We start from the raw sequence: 16,276 nt of genomic DNA on the forward strand, positions 1-16,276 counted from the left end.
TTGAGTGCGCACGCAGTGCTGCCGGACTGAGGTAACGCGCGGACGTCAAACATCAACATGAGGATTTTTTGTGCATACGCCTTCGTCGCTTGCATTGCCGTGGGTGAGCATCAATTTTTACATAAAGCTATAATTCCAAACGAAATATCTTTTTACAAAAACTGATTAAAATGCATTTGAATAAGGAGAACCAATGTAAAATCACTTGTATATGATCAAAGTTATGTTAAAAAATGATTTAGGGCAAGTTTATTATTTTAAGTCATTTCGTCAGAATCTGTTCTAATTTTGAATCAAAACTACGTTAAAATATGAACTATTTATATCGTTAAACGATTGAAATGCAATTAGCATATACAAATATTCAAATTACAAACTAGTTTTACATTAAAATCCAGTGACCTTTTAAGATTTGACAATTTATTATGTTGGTAACAGGTTACGTATATTTAATTTTATATACAATCGGCGTGTTTTTAATCTTTTAGAGTGACATTTTTATTCAAAATGTTCTTTTCATATTAAGAAACATAATCTTATTAAATCATAACGTGTTAAGGAGCAAGTTTTCATTCATTACAAATTAAATAACAACTGTTATTAAGATGAGAAAATTGCGTCATGAAGTAAAGAGATAATTGTGTATTTACAACAGGTAGTTATTACGAGGTAAATATCGCATCTCCTAGTATTGAATGATAATGAATAATAATGAATTGTACGTGCGTAATCGTAATCAATTCTATGATGTATGTATAACATATTTCTTTCTGTTTAAGAACTTAATAGTTTTGGACTTTCTTTTTGCGGTTTGCTTTCTTCTTTAAATCTTTTTAATTTTAAGAAATTTAGAAATTTCGTTACACAAAACCACCGAAATTGTTGTTGTTGTTACCATGGAGATTCTCATTATAATTTACGTATATAAAAAAGTAAATTTTCATTTATTTCACCATGATTATGAATTATTATTACCTTAGAAGTTTTCATAACGCAACGACTGAGGCCAACATTATTCATACTTCATATTTTAAATAGGCGTGATAACAGTTGAAGGTGTTATTTCAAAATATAAAGCAACATTCTGGAATTTAAAACAGTTGCCTAAGAACTAAACTATTAGAAAGGACCTGCGATATACATATTTTGATAATATAGGTTAACTTCGCAATACTAACAAAACTGCTCGAGGGCTTAGTGTTGTGTTATAGATAAATAAGTACGAAACGATTGTACTGATTAATTCGATCTTAATTATCAAATATATAATGCGTTTTAATGAGCCGTATTTTAATTATTTCAGACGAATAAGACCAAACTTGAATTTCTTTACAAAACCGTTAACCAAAACTATATTATTAAAACAACTTTAGCAACATTTAATAGAAACTAAAACCAGTATACTATTTGTTTTTTACGTAAGATAAATTATTAATATCATTTGATCATAAGTGGTTTAATTAAAACTGGAGTTAATTTTGTTTAAGTATTGCACAACACGATTGGAAAGGACCGGAACGTTTGTTTAAAACTCAAGGCTCTGAACATGTACCGACACTAACTATTAAAACTATTTATGATATAACCTACAAATTAAAGAACCTGCAAGTTCTATTTTTGGCTATATGTAATGATTAATTTTTCTTAGTATTATTCAACCATTTGGCTGTGTTTGACTATGATAGGTTTCCCTATATGATTTATTATTATAAGAGTTTCGATTGGCTAAGAAAGTGTAAAAATCCACAATTCAACATGTCTAACCCCGATCAGCATATATAGTGTAAACTGATCGGCAATGTTTCAAGTCATTTTAAGTATAAAGCATTATATATTAAAAAAATCTTAATTAAAAACTAGTATAGTACAAAAGTAATATATTTTTTATTTACTAGACTAAACTTAGTACTTATTCCCCAATAAAACAAAATAATTACGAAATTTGAACAAGATACAGAAACACTGCAACCTTTGATTAAGTACATTAAGTTTGCGACATATTCGTAATTGTTGCCACTTTCGCTCCCATTTAAGTCGAAACTTTTCATTCATATAAAGGTTAATTATAAAGAGTAACATTCGCTTAGGTAATTTTAAGACCTTAACAATATGAAATAATTAAGAAATCAAAGTTATTCGGTTAAATGGTATTCGATTAACGAGACATCATATAAACATTGAACGCCTACTTGCGACTATTGAAAAAACATCTTAATGTGCTTAACACATAGTTAAAGCGAGTTAATGTTTCCATTACACTGTTCTAATTTTTTTATCATAAACTTTTATTCATATTAAAATAATTACTATTTGGTATAAAGTACATATTATAGTGTAGTATTTAAATACGCCTTGTATTTCCACTATATGTGACATCGAATATATGTAAATATATCATAATAATAAGAGAAAAATAGTTCCCTGACTGTTACATTATAAATATATATTTATAATATATAGAGCTAAAGATAATTCAATTATAACATAAATTGCTACATTACAACAGTGATATATGAACGGTGCTTTAATTCGAAAGATAATATCACACAAAAGAGTTCAACGCGCGCATTGTCGTGAGCACGCATTATACGTAATAGGTAATAATTGTCTCTTCAAACGGATATCTTTTACAGTATTAAATTTATTCAAATTACCTGTGATATAAGAAAAAAATTAAATTTATATAAACTATTAAAAGTTATTTTACTAGTTATATTAACCATTTATGTAACCAATCTTAATATTTCTGATATATTTACATGAAATTACAAAACAGTTTTCAAGTTTATATACGTTATTTGTCCTGGAACGAACAAATAAATATACAAAATAATAAAATAAATATGTTTACATTACATAATTTAGACGATAAACTTACATGTGATAATTCACATGAAGTTATATTACAGGTGTGTTGCTAGTGACACATCATTACATAATCCAGACAATAGCCTATTATCGTGGTCTCCAGAGATATTTGTTACGCGATGAGGCGAAAGTTGTTTGATTTTACACATCTAATCTTTATACGTAATACGTTGTGAATGAACATGTTTATTGATAGATTACTAACAAAGTACTGATCTTTTAATAGAACATATATTTCTCACGAGTTATTAACATTAACGTTCTATATGTATCTTACACAAAAAAATAGATTTTTTTATAAATTCTCCGAAAATGCATGACGTTTGTTCCGTTAGTTGTGTAGATTGAAGATACACAAAGAGGTTAACGTTACCACAAACAGTAAAATTTCACTTCCCTCTCTGACTAGAATAGCAAATAAAATTACGTAATAAACTTATATTTCCGCTTCATCATTAGCCTTTGTGATATATTTAAGATAACGATCATGATATTCTATCAAGATTTATTTATTTATTTCATACATGTTTGATTTATTTGTTGATTTATCATTTATAAAAACATCCCGAGATCATTGAGGAGGATTGCTTAGTAAAAAATAAATAAAGTACGCTCTAAAACGTAAAAACTTTAAATAAAATACAAACTACTTGAATTATTCTCTTGAAAAATATTAATTTAATCTATTTTAGGTTAAGGATGATGCGACCTATTGGTTTGAGCCCTATGGCCCACATTTTAAAATCATCAATAAAAGGTTCTAGAAATTAAACGGTGTAAAGTCATTTTATATGTACCTCTTAGAGGAAATGTGTACCTAAGAAAAAACTAAAATGTGTGCGTGTACTAGTGTACACACAAAAGAAGTGAAACTTCTTTTTGACCTTATTTTTCTAAAAATAATCTACTATATGCAACGTAGAAATTGGTTAAATAAACTTAAATTAGATAAAGTTTAACAAAAGGCTTTTATTATCATAGACATGAATACAAATAATACAATTATTTCATTTTACCTTATTACTACTATGATTATTACAGAATTTCATTAATTGTAATATAATTATTACTATCATTGTTATGGTTATTATATATTTTAGTTATGGTAGAGACAAGAAAACGATGGCGAGTAACCGAAAGATGTGTCGGTAAAGAAGTTTCACTGCAAAAAATCTTTTCCATCTTTACATGAATAAAAAAATTGTTACATTTGATTTATCCAAAAGGTTATTGGTAATATAACTTAGATTTGTGAAGTCTAAATCTCTTGTACATTACGTAAATAACGTGAGACGAAGAACTTTCCAGTTATATAATAACCCTTGAGTTATCCAATGCCGTGTATCCTAATAAAGATAAGATTTAATTTCTGTTCTAGGAAGCTACATCTCTGTTTATGGTTCTTGTACACCTGTCAATATCATTTAATTGCAATTAATCATCGACCTCTAAAACAGTTCAATTTTAATTAAAGTAAAACTAGATTTAAATTATCAATTTGTTCAATTTCTTATTAGGATATTTTATAGTTACCGAAACAAAGATACGTATCTATTGTACCAGAGACAGATTATAAGAGTGTATTGTATCATTGATCTAATCCAGAACATTACCTGTGCACGCGGAGTCGCTTGACTCAAGGCTGTCCACTCGCCCATTCGACTTTCGCTTACATGTGCCAGTAAAATGCTGCGAATGGTTTATTAAAAACTATTATAAAATCAGCACAAGTTGATATAATAGGCATTCATTACAAAACCTCTATATACAAATATTTTGTATCTAAATTCTAGCCATAAGCTTAGCGTGCTGGCATTGCATTCTTAGTTATAATTTAGAGTGTTTAATGTATTAATGATATTTTCTTTATTGTACTATCTTATGCTATTGAATTTATTGCGTATTATTTCAAATTATAGTAAATGTAACAGTTAAATTATAATTTTGTAATATGCAGCATTTTATTATTTCACTCATGCCTGACGACAATCAATACGTTATACAGTATTTAGTAACTAAAGCAAGGTCGCGGAAATCAATCAGATACAAGGTTTTTACTGTCGCAATGACTAAAATATCGTTAAAAAGGATACCATAATAATTATAACCAATATATTACATTTAAAAACATAAAAGTGCGATATTTATATATACATATATTAAAAAGTGTTAGGACCGTAGCAGGTGGAGGTCCGTGGTCTCTACCTGCCCCTTTGGGAAAGAGGCGTGAGTGTATAGACAAATAAATTAAAAAAGGTAAATAAGAGCATTCACTATTATTCTTAATAATTTCTCCAAGGCCCAGGTTAAATATTGATTACAAAATCACCGAATCTTATATATCCCGCGCTTTTGTGCTAGTAGTTCAGTCGAACCGTTCTCTATGAAATTTATTATTTTCTCAAAGACGCGTTGCAAGCTTTCAAAGGACAAAAAGTGCAATGCTGCTTATTAGTATAAAATATTTTTATAAGCTTAGATATTCCTATATTACTCAATCAATCAAACACACGCAGTGGCTCGACCTCACGTTACGCAAAGCCACGCTTCACCTCCTCGTATAATGTCGTTTATTATCATGAAAGTTACTCGTCTTGTTTAGCCCTGATTTATAATTGACAGAGGTATTACTGGGTTAATTAACGTGATTTAAGTATTGAGTATTTTGAAATGCTAGCTATATTATTTTTAATCACCTAACAAGTTAACTCTCGAGTGAGTAGAAAATCTCATTGAAATCTCAGTAAGAAAACCAAAATTAAAGTAAAGAAAATATTAATATTAAGAACGTTACGTACCTACGTAGAATATTTAATATAAAATATATTAATTAGTATAATAATTATTTCAGCAAACGCGGGAATACTGTTGCAACATGCACCAGCTTGCCCAGAACAATACGGAGTCCAGGTACTATAATTTTAGATTTTTTGTTAAGTAAAAATGCTGACCACTGCTGATCATAAACTGCAAAGATATGCACTAAATTCAAATTTGGAACGTTTTATTTTCAAATATATATGGAAGTGTATTACAAATTTCTCAATGATATAGTAATAACAACGTAACACAATATTCTTTTCTAATTTCCAGGCGTACGCGCATCCCGAGCTATGCGATCAGTTTTTCCTCTGTATCAACGGTACATTAACAGTGGAAACCTGCGAGAATGGTTTATTATTCGATGGTAAAGGAGCTGTACACAACCACTGCAATTATAACTGGGCTGTTGACTGTGGTGAGAGGAAAGCCGATTGTAAGTACTAGTATACATTGAAAAATCTATATTATTGTGTTACATTTAGTTAGTTCTAAGATTTAAATGATTTATAAGCCAGCAAAAGGTTACAAGGATGTGCGACTACTACAAAAATGTATTGTATGAGCGACTGGTATCATTTTGCTATGTCCCGGTAGTATAAAAATGTTTTTATAACGTTTACCTTTTAAATAGCTGTTTATAATAGACGTATGGTATGTCATATTATTATTTATAGGATTATACTTTCACTAAACATACACAATGTTATCCATAAACATAATATGATATAGTTTAAGTATTACTAATCTTTTCATTCCATCTAATTGCAATAATGAATAACTTTCAGTGACCCCATACTCAACTCCCGGATGCGAATACCAGTTTGGAATTTACCCAGACAGCGCGGAATGTTCCACCAGCTACGTCAAATGTGCCTTTGGAATCCCTCAGCAAGAGCCCTGCACGCCCGGTCTCGTTTATGATGAGAGGATTCATGGCTGTAACTGGCCAGATCTTCTACAGCCTTTCTGTAACCCTGAAGGTAAAAAAAACTCTAAAATATTGATAATAGATTGTCAAAATTAAAACTTAAAAATCCGTATCGGTTTTACAGTATAAAAATGTGTCAAGACAATGTGGAGAATAAGAGATTAGAATAGATAACATAAGTTATTATTATGAAGTATTTTTTTTATCTTGCATTTTTATCATCTTACCTTTACTACTATAAGCTCATAAAAATTGTTTAGTCAATACTCACGTTCTCATTGATTTTTTCAGCCGTCGTAGGTTTCAAGTGCCCAACTAAAGTACCAGCGAACACGCAGTCAGCAAAATTCTGGCCATTCCCTCGGTTCCCCGTACCTGGTGACTGCCACAGACTTATCACTTGCGTTGAAGGAAATCCACGTCTCATCACCTGTGAGGAAGGCAAGGTCTTTGATGACCAGAACCTGACATGCGAAGACCCTGAATTGGTTCCTCATTGTGGTCACGCGTAAAAATAATATAAAGTATTAGTTTCATGAACCAACATTCCTATCAGTTACCACTAATCAGTTATTATAAAGTAAACTATCACAATTGCTAATTTATTATCACAGGCCACTTTAATTATACACTTAAATCCTTGTTTTAATCAGTACATACACTTAATTGTTGAACCACGAAGTACAATTAAAGATATATTGTTTTTATATAACTGACATTTATAACTAAAGTATTAGAAAATTGTTTCCACCAAATAATTTATTGGTCATATTTAATATGCTATATAATACTAAAACCCATTTTTGAGTGATATTAGTTACCATAGTTTAAAATTATATGTCATTCTCCTTCTCTGTATATATGTAATGAAGATTTATGTAAATAAAGGTAATATAATACAAAAAATGTAAATAGATTTCATATATGAAAAATAAAACAAAAAACTTATAATTTTGTTTATTTTCAACAAACCATTGGACAAAGACCACATTCATTCTAATTCAAGATAAAAGTGACCAAAGTTTTGTTCACCACTCGTTCAGTATAAACATGCTAAATACTTCTCTGGACACAACTTATTCCTATATTAATAAATGTATTTATGAGCAACAAGAACCAATTACATTATTTTACTATAGTACCATTATCTCAATAAATTTATTTATTATACATGAACTTTTTTCAGGTCTTATTAATGTTGACAAAACATGGGTAATATTATTTTTATAGGGATATCTGAATGAATCAATTTAGTATGTACGGATTGTACACGCTAAATTCGCTTCACCAGTATAGATTGCATATAATATGCATTACACATAAATTATACAATATTGCAACTAACAGTTCTAATATTCCTTGTCTATTTTATGCAACCCTTGCTTTTTCAAGGTTGAACTAACATTTAACGACATTTTGGAGATTTAACGGAATTTAGGCATCCAGAATAGAGTTTTGGTTTAGTGCTTAGACTAGCTGACTTCGATAATATTTTTATTATTTTGTTAAAGGTTGGTATTTTGTGGTAGGTTGTGATATTGTCAAAATTTTAAATTTCGGAACCTTTTTTTAATAATATGTGTTAGTTGTTATATTTTAAGGTTAGTCATTGTTTTTTGTTATATAAGTTTATGATAGCTGTACGATTACTTTATAGATACATAATTCATATGATTTTTACTACCGCTCATAAAAAGGCATTTCTATCATAATATTTTCCAGCTAATGTTGATCTTTTTTTTTATTTTGAGATTTGTACTGAAACAAAACTAAAATATTGTTGTCGGGTAATGGTAAGTTTAAATTCTTTGTGGAAAGTGATAAACAGAACAGGTAACGTAATACAAAATATCAACTATGTAATATAAATAAAAAAACTTATTACATTTGTAACAATATGATTAGAAATATCTTCATAATATTTACCTATATAAGGTTGGCAATGATATTTTTCTACATTTATACTCTAAATTAAAAAAGTGTTTCAAAGTGGTGTTGCTTTTAAGTTTGATGTGATTGTTTCCGTTCAAATACAAACGAATATTTATCAAATGAAATTGTTTGTTTTAAATGTTTTGTTTACTAGTAGGAAATTTAGATAATTGACACTTTTCATAAGTAAAATGGGTTTATGGTCACGGTATTCATAAAAAAATGCATATTTAAAAAAATCCAGACAATCGTCCATATCAAACTAGCAGGCATGTGTTAAATCGCGATTTATTCTGTTTATGTTCTAGGTTAGTATGTTAATACTAATAATCTAAGAATTCCCTTGGATTTTAAAAGAACCATGCCTTTTAAATGTAATTAAATCCACTTAAAATCATTGTACAGTAGTGTTTGTAACCTCTGAAAAGATGATTAATTAATAACGTAGCTTAGCATAGCGTAGCGTTTAGTGAACAATTACGATGCTAAATGATGTTACCCAGAGCCGTGTTGAAACCCTCGTAAGATAAAGGAAAATATCTTCAAATTGTTTTGAAAAAAATTGGGTACGTTTTTACAGACCAGACTATTTCTAGAATCGTGAAAAATTTATCTACATGCCTACCATAATAGCCATAATTCGCTTGTATTCACCAACAAAACAAAAAAACTTACCTACGACATGAAATTATTTGACGTTAGAACCATAAGTACAGTGAGTGACGAAGAGAGTGTTCTGTTAGCGATGAGACTTGTGAGTTGAAATCACGCATTATCAAATAGCCAGGATAGTCACCAGTGCCTGATACCCGCTGCTGATTTTTTTGGTCCTTAGACCATATGCCTTAGCATTCCAGTTTCCTCACGATGTTTTCTTGCACCGTACGAGCAAGTGAAAATTACATTATAGAATCAATTAAAAAGGATGTCCATTGGTGTCGTGTCGAACGTATAACTCCTAATTTGAGAAGCGCACAGTCAAAGACAAGCCTCTAGATTGCTCGAAAAAAAATTAAATTCGAGATTATAATTCCACCACACCTGGTTCAATTCCTGTTGGTTGTATATAAACAATATGATTTAAATACCTTGTTTACTTTGCCAAGTGGTACATGACATTTAGACAAAACTAAACTCAGCTATGAAATCTGACTTCCTTGAATAGTTACGTAGAAATAATATATTTCTGAATCGTAAAAAGCACGAGTTGAAATGAACAAATGCTAGGCAACTGCCATAGCCCGTTTTTTATGCGAATTTTTTGATAGTAGGAGGAGAAAGTTTTCTACTTTACCTTTGTTGGTCAGATAACCCCAATCAAATGAGAGACGCTTATAAATCAGAGGCTTTGTTTAGGACGAGTACATTGGTGACTGCAATATTCAAGGCGCTGGAGTTATCAGTTAACAGTTATTATACTAAGTAATCGCCGAAGTTTATGCTTAATAAACTCAAAACTTTTAATTATCACCTTTTAGACTAACTGAGTAAACAATGTATACAACTTAATCTACTACTGCATGTAGTAGTAACGACCTTAACGGGAGTAAAGTTTTAAATAATCTGTTTGATTTTTATATTAAACTTATGTAATAATAAAAGCAGTATTATTCATGTGCAGGGTTGTACTCTTATCTCTAAAGTCTAGCGATTAAACCTTGGCGATACAACGGATAATTTTAAGTGAACAACCCAAATATATAGTAATTTGTCATACTTATATATATAGAAAAAGCAAAGCATAGAAAAATCAGTTGCGAGCAATTTTCACACATTTGTTAGGATCGGTTAGCACTTAGATTTGTGAATAAATCAGCTGTCACAAAACCCACATGAATGATTAAGAAAAATCCATGGATAATATAAAAATATTTATTAATTTCTACTTAACCTAAAGTTTAGTCTATAATTATTCTTCTACTGTTTCTGCTTGTTTGCCAAGTTTAGGTCTTTGTGGCTTGCGACGAGATGGGGAACCTGAGGGCTTAGGTTTTGCTACGGGTGGGTTCTCTAGGGCATCAAGTTCAGCGTCTGTGAGACGGTCTTTGTACCAGTCTTTGCTGAAAAAGAAAGTAATTTAATGAACACAAGTAAAATCTGAACGGCAGATTAATGTCTCTGTTGTACCCATACTTTAAAAATATTAGTTTTCTGGTCTTATGATAGATTTCTTAATGCTTTGACAGAATCCCAGCTATGACATTTTGATATGTAAATATAGTAAGAAATTAATTTACACAATGCATATGTACAATGTAAGCGTACATTATAACAGCATTACGTTACATGCATTTATATTTTCTAATTTTCTTCATGGCTATTTTTGAAAATACGTAGATATTAATTAATTCTTTCCAAAGCGAGTTATAGGCCATATGCCTACCCACCTACCTACTAAATCACGGAGATGGTAGCACTATTCCTAATTTACTTCTTTGTGTCTGAAAAAGATCCTAAAAAACTAAGTTGTAATTACTGTTTGGTCCTTACCATTCTGGGACCTTTCTGGCCCACTCGCATTTCTTCTGGACATCATCGAAGGCCTGTCCGAGTTTGCAGCCACCACGTCTTGGGACATTACCGTTGATGCATACGTAGAAGAATTGGCAGTCATCAGGATCGGCGTAACGTGGATGAGTCAAGGCGAAAGTTTCGTTCACTTCGGGGCATTTGAATTGGAAGATGTCTGTAAGAGAAAACATCATAATAAATTTTAATTTTAATTGATCGGAGTCTCAACTAACAAAAACCCATAGTACATAATCCATTTACTAAGTCCAGATAATTTTTTCCAAGACGTTCTTACGTGTGGATTAATATGTATGTTTAATAGTGTGGCTTGTCCAATACATTTCCTATAGATATGTTTGATAAAAATACAAAAATGTATATGAAATAAATACAAACCGGCAGCACCGCACCCCTTCTTCTTTGCCTCATCAGCCCAAGTACAGATGCCTGTCTTCTCATTATAAACAAGGTCTTCTGGGCAGGTGATCATGTTGAACTTGCCGTCCACACAGTAGAAAAATTTTCCGCACTCATGGGGTTCCTCGTGAGGGAAGTACCCGTTCTGGCGGACGCAATGTTGACTTGGGATTGGGGTCTCTGTAAATTAGGTTGATAGGCTTAAATTTATAAAAATAATACATAATAGAGTTCTCAAATTATAGAGTTAATGGTAATAAAACCTCCAATAGATTAGTGGTTAACAAATATTATGCCAGGCATTGTTTACACAGTTCTTTCTTGGCATATTTCTTAAACAAAAGTTAATTGAAATGGGCTTAAAACAGCATAAATTGAAATATATCCAATGGAAAAAATATCAATGGGTAATTTAGTCTGTATCTAATCGAGTTTCAATAAATCTAGACGATATATATAGATTTTAAAAATGAATCCTTCTGTGCTACGAGACAAAATCTTTATCCTGTCATAAATAATAATATTGTGAAAACTTTGATTACAAAAGCTATTATCAATACATTCTACCGCGCCAAGGCCGTTGTTCCCTTGAGAATGGAAAGTTGTTCTCAGCAAAGTTAACCTTTAGCACTGAATTATAATTTGATGCGACCAAATGCCAACACGTGAAGAATCACGTGTATACAGTCTGATTGGAACATACCTACATGTTTTTCTATTGACATGTGAAATAGATTTAAAGGATTTTATAGACCGGTTTCAATAAAAGTTATTTGCTTCTCACGTAAATTGGTAGCATAGCAAATACACTTAATTGAAAAAATGCGTTTTATTACATGTATTTTGTATAATAAATTGCAGAACTGTACCGTCATTTTGCGTGCTTTTTCCAAACGGTTATGTGATCACATGTTGATAATTGAACCAGTTAATCGATTATTAGTTTCTATTTACTACAGTAAATAGTAAGTAACATGAATATTTTATACGATAAATCTGAAATACTTACGTAATTTGGGTCGTTGGGAGCAGTCGAGATTGAAGGGAAGGTCGCATTTCTCGTCCTGAGGGTTGTAATCGTTAAACACCATACCATCTGGGCATAGCTTCTCAGTTATTTCTCCATTGCTGAAATAAAAAAAATATATTTTTTGGTCCGTTTGGTAACAGATGCACAGTAACGAAACCAATCTTAATTCAATGTTTTATAAATATTTACTATTTATATCGATTTGACAAATATAAAGAAAATTGTGAATGCGTGTTGTATGCCTGTGGTGCACAGATAAAAATACTGTATTGTAGGAAATACAGAGTTTAAATAGCCATTGATTTTATTATAAGAAGACAAAAGGTAAAAAATCAATAAATCTAATTTGTTTTGTTATTTTGGATTTACCTGCATTGATAATATTTGTCGCACTGCTCTGCATCAGCGAAGAAACCATCTTCAGGGCAGGAGCTGGTGATCTCCGTCTCGGGATCTGAAGCCGCATGAGCTGGTGGTGCAGGGCTAGCAGGTTTCCGTTTAGAGCTCTTAAATCCTTGTGATGAGGCTAAAGCTGGAGACAAACGTATTTTCAGGATTACATGAAGAAACGATCTTATGCCATTCTTACTACTGTATCGAAAATTTTACGATCTTTTCTTTCTGTTGTATCTTTTATAACTCGCTACGAATAGGTTTACTGTAATACCCTACTAACAATGATATGATATGAAGAGACTCCTCCATCTCGCCAAGAACCTAACCCATAAAACAGCCTGTTCAGCCAGTCTTATGAAAAATCAATTTGATATTCAAGTAGTAACACTGTAAAGTATTCTATGTTATAATATTCCAGAACAATTACACTAATTGTAATGAAATGACCCCTTTTCTTTTATCTTAACTTATACGTTTAATATGACCTTATTGAAATGTTTGGAATGTCAATGTTATGTTTAATTAAAAACTGGCATGCAATTCCTGCAGCCATGTGCAAAGTAATAATAATTAAGCAGTTCACTTTGAAGGCGCAGACTTCCGTTAACATTTTAAGGTTAAAGAAGAACTTTTTCCATATCTCAGTGGTCAGGGTCATCTACATTTTACTAGATGGTTAAAGAATTACGGCTTAATAGATTATCCAACACCGCTTAAAAAGTACGGAAACTGTTAACCGAGAACCTGATCAAAACCCCTTGGATTTAACATCAGAAAATTATGATATGTGATATATCACTACTTAACCCGTTATTTATAAAAAAATAATTAGACCACTTTCATTATTTTTACTGAAGTGATCATTGTTCTCTTTGTATGCAGTTTACAACACATTAAATTATGTGCAGTTGTCCAATTCGTGCCCTCCTTTAAGAAAAAAACAAGCTAAGCAACGTAAAACGGATATTATAAATCAATTAATTATGTATATTACCGATAAGTAAGATACAAAATGCCCACAAAAGTTTGGCAACACGCTCGTTTCACTATTACCTAACGAGGCGTTATATACGAAAGTGCCAAACACAGCCACCTTTTAGCACTCTAATTTCATATTTATCCTTGAAGTATGAGCTATTACCAAACCTAATGAAATCACTTAGTATATTTCCGATGTATGCTTTTTGCATAAAGGAAAAATTGTATACTTTAAACAGTTTTTACTACTGTTGGCTTATAGATCTGTCATACAGACACAAAAAAAATATTTGTTTATGATAATATTTAAACAGGCTTTCCTTGTTTACTAATGCTATTTAGATTATCTAATAAGCAATCAGTTTATTGCGTATTATATTTTGTGTTAAAAGGTACACATGTTAGGACGCTTGAATAAGTTACTCGAGAATGTCAATGTCTAATGTTTGTCTATAAAACGTTTCGAATATAACGGTTCGAAAGTGACAAGCCACGTCAATTGTCAAATATTTTTTCGAGTTTTATAGAAAGCCGATGTATAAACATTTAAGACTCGACTTACACCATGCATTTTTTATTCGTTCGAAAAAGGAAAAGCAATAATGCGATGTGTTTAAAAATGGAATGGGAATAGCATATCTTCAAAAATTATGTAAATATTCAACTGCACACTTTTTCATTATATCATGAAGTGTTGAGTCTCACGATAAATACTCGTTTCCTAATTTGAAATATTAGAAAAACTAATTTCAACTTATTAATATTTAAATATTATCACGATTTAGCTTGAACAACATTCTTGAATTAAATTAAAGGATAAATTACTTGACATTTCAATATTATTGAAGGTCACTTCGAGCTTAACAGCTTTCTAATATAACTGACAATCACTTAATATAAAATAAATATTATTAGAAATTCTTGTGTAAAATCTTGACAAACCTAAAAATAATAAGCTTCAACAACTTATAGTGCAAGCATAATATCCGACTCGACACGCGATAACTCGCAGGTTACTTTCAAGGTTCAGTTTTGACATATCCCAACTATACAAATACTATCACTACTTACCTATAACACACGCCAACACTATGATTTTGCACCTGAACGCCATCTTTCGTATTCTAAAACACTTTACTCTAGGGAACTGACGCTCGTGCTGCGCTCCACAGCGCACTGGCAATAATAGTTTTTGTTCGTTGTTCTTAGCTACTTGGCATTAAAGCGAAAGGCTCTACTTCTTTCGTTGTCTTTGTCACGCTTGTGCAAATTAGCATACGACTTTACTCTTCACTCACGAGTTCTTCGAAACATTTGGATCCTGTTATGGCATTTACGTGTTCTGTGAAAGAATTAGTTAATTGTTAATGACTGTAAATCCATAAAGCATCATTAATTAATGGGCTTTTTGTGCAATTGCAACTAAAACTACTTATATATCAATTACGATTTATAAGCATTGTGCCTTAATTCTAATTAAGTTTTGTTAATGCTTAACAGACATTACTTTGTACAATACTCGTTTGTTTTATTATTAAAGAAGCTACTTCGATTAAATTTAAATAAAAGCAGGACTAAACTAAACTAAATATAATAGATCGATATAATCTAATCTAATAAACTTTCGATAAAACTATAATACAGGATTAAAACGCTCTTATATCCCAATTGTTAATTTTGCACTTTAAATAGAAACTTGCAAAACGTAAATTATACGATACTTTTTTGCATCATATTAAAATTTAACAGTCAACAATATTGGCAATCGATAAATAGGCTATTAATATTATCGTCTTGCATACTCTGTAGCTCGTAGGATGGTGTAAGTAATCCTTGCCCTACAAGGCCTACATCGTATACCTTAAAGGCATATCATGAATATGCATGTATTTTCGATCTATTATTGTATGGCATTATAGATCGACAAAGTATAAAAGTAACAAAACTTCATATCTATACTTAGTTTTTGGATTATCACCTGTTTACCAAAAGCCTTCGGTCTAATTTGTTTGTTATCTATATTGAGTTTCGTTTTTAGATCTATATTACGTCAATTAAATATTGTAAAATGTAGTCCCCGATCGCATTTTACAATTACAAAGTTCATACAGAAAGATGTATGAACTTTGTAATCCGAACAGAGTTGTACGGTTTTCACCTAAAGATAGTTAGATTCTTAGAGAATATTTAGGTGTTTAGGATATTAATCGACTACTATGTAACGACAATTAATAGGTCGCAATTGTGGTTAAAGAGCATTTAACTAGAGAACTATTCATATCAAGCTGTACACTTTGTAAGAAAAAATAAACTTACATTTATATATATTATGAATACATTTTTTGATAACAACATTTATAATAATTTATATTGAAAAAGAACCCCCTGATACG

At 30.8% G+C, this 16,276-nt stretch overlaps 2 protein-coding genes across 2 annotated transcripts; one reads left to right on the plus strand and one right to left on the minus strand.

Moving 5' to 3' along the window:
- On the plus strand, window positions 1-7,449 carry LOC123706712 (protein obstructor-E). The gene is made up of 5 exons (XM_045656075.1): window positions 1-103; window positions 5,720-5,778; window positions 5,962-6,124; window positions 6,477-6,671; window positions 6,911-7,449. Exons 1-5 carry the CDS (start codon window positions 58-60, stop codon window positions 7,129-7,131), a joined length of 684 nt encoding a protein of 227 aa, XP_045512031.1. The 5' UTR covers window positions 1-57; the 3' UTR covers window positions 7,132-7,449.
- A 2,960-nt stretch (window positions 7,450-10,409) lies between these two features.
- Window positions 10,410-15,052, minus strand: LOC123706708 (protein obstructor-E-like). Its single transcript, XM_045656072.1, has 6 exons — window positions 14,955-15,052; window positions 12,879-13,041; window positions 12,489-12,607; window positions 11,459-11,659; window positions 11,042-11,237; window positions 10,410-10,611 (listed from the first exon to the last, which is right to left on the minus strand). Exons 1-6 carry the CDS (start codon window positions 14,995-14,997, stop codon window positions 10,461-10,463), a joined length of 873 nt encoding a protein of 290 aa, XP_045512028.1. The 5' UTR covers window positions 14,998-15,052; the 3' UTR covers window positions 10,410-10,460.
- Window positions 15,053-16,276: the final 1,224 nt, after the last annotated feature.

This window comes from Pieris brassicae, chromosome 3, assembly GCF_905147105.1.
Source record: "Pieris brassicae chromosome 3, ilPieBrab1.1, whole genome shotgun sequence".
NCBI lineage: Eukaryota > Metazoa > Arthropoda > Insecta > Lepidoptera > Pieridae > Pieris > Pieris brassicae.